Here is a 1,480-nt window from a genome sequence, read left to right as displayed (position 1 = left end):
AGGATCATCTTGAAACATCATATGAAAGGGCATTTAAATGGTTTCAAAAAGCAGCAAAGGGAAATCATGGAAAATCAATTTACAATTTAGGATTAATGTACTATTTTGGATTTGGGATTGAGAAATCTTATGAAAATGCAGTTGAATATTTTGAAAAAGCTTGTAATTTTGGAATGTCCACAATGTCAAAGTATTACTTGAGTCACATGTATCAGAAAGGTTTAGGTGTGCCAATTTCGAATGAGAAATCGTTACAATTACTTTATGAATCAGCGAGTCATGGGTTTGTGCATTCACAACTTCATTTAGGACTTCGTTATAAGAATGGAGAGGGCATTGAGCAATCCAATGAGAAAGCTTTCGAATGGATTGAAAAAGCTGTAGAACAAGATTATGCTCAAGCTCAAAACCATTTAGGAATACTGTATTTGAAAGGTAAAGGTATTTACCAATCCTATGACAAAGCATGTGAATGTTTTCAAAAAGCAGCCAATCAAAACAACAAGTGTGCTCAATATAACTTAGGACTTCGTTATAAGAATGGACAAGGAATTGAGCAATCTTATGAGAAAGCTTTCGAATTCTTTCAAAAATCTGCCAATCAAGACCATATACAAGCTCAAACAGAGTTGGGAATAATGTTTTATCATGGACAAGGAGTTGAACAATCTTTGGAGAAAGCTTTTGAATGGTTTGAAAAATCAGCTGTTCAAGGATATGCACAAGCTCAAAGTTATTTAGGATTGTTATATGCTAAGGGACATGGAATTAAACTATCGTATGAGAAAGCATGTGAATGGTGTCAAAAATCTGCCATTCAGGGCATTCCCGAAGCTCAGTTTTTATTGGGAAATTTATATTATTGTGGTAAAGGAGTTGCAAAATCCAAAGAGAATGCATTCTATTGGATGGAAATGGCAGCTGTTAAAGGATACACGCAAGCTCAATTTATGTTGGGACGAATGTATGAACGTGAAAATCTAATGGAGAAAGCATTGGACTGGTATCTGAAAGCAGCAAATCAATTATCCAAAGATGCACAACAGGCTGTTTTGAGATTATTGAACCACTAACCTGAAGTTACTAAACCCAATTTTTACACCCAATGAAAATCAAGCTTATTGAACTTTGGAGCTTTGATAATATGAAAAAATTCAATTTATTGTACAATAAACTTTACATCATTGATTCATTCAATTGTTTCATCAGTTCATCCAAATCTTGATTTTCAACATTTACCAATTCCTTCTCATCAACCTTCTTATTGTGATGTTCGTATTGATATTCGAGACCGTGTGATAAATCTTCATGACGATGAGCATGTGAGTGAATGTCAATATCTTCAACTTCATCAGCAACAATTTCAATACCCCATTCATTTTCTGTGTGAACAATCTTCTTTTCATCAGCTTGTTCCTTATCTTCTTCATCGAGATCCAAGTCGAGTAAACCTTCTTCCTTCAATTTGGCAATTTCTGTT

At 34.2% G+C, this 1,480-nt stretch overlaps 1 protein-coding gene across 1 annotated transcript; it reads left to right on the top strand.

The window, feature by feature from the left end:
- Positions 1-182: 182 nt before the first annotated feature.
- NAEGRDRAFT_77050 (uncharacterized protein) lies at positions 183-1,073 on the top strand (the record flags this gene model as incomplete). The annotated part of the gene is made up of 1 exon (XM_002667993.1): positions 183-1,073. The coding sequence occupies one exon, from the start codon at positions 183-185 to the stop codon at positions 1,071-1,073; it is 891 nt and encodes a 296-aa protein (XP_002668039.1).
- Between the last annotated feature and the right edge of the window lie 407 nt (positions 1,074-1,480).

The sequence above is a fragment of the Naegleria gruberi genome (genome assembly GCF_000004985.1).
Source record: "Naegleria gruberi genomic scaffold NAEGRscaffold_988, whole genome shotgun sequence".
Lineage (NCBI taxonomy): Eukaryota > Heterolobosea > Eutetramitea > Acrasida > Naegleriidae > Naegleria > Naegleria gruberi.
This window is presented reverse-complemented; position numbering and strand designations above follow the sequence as displayed.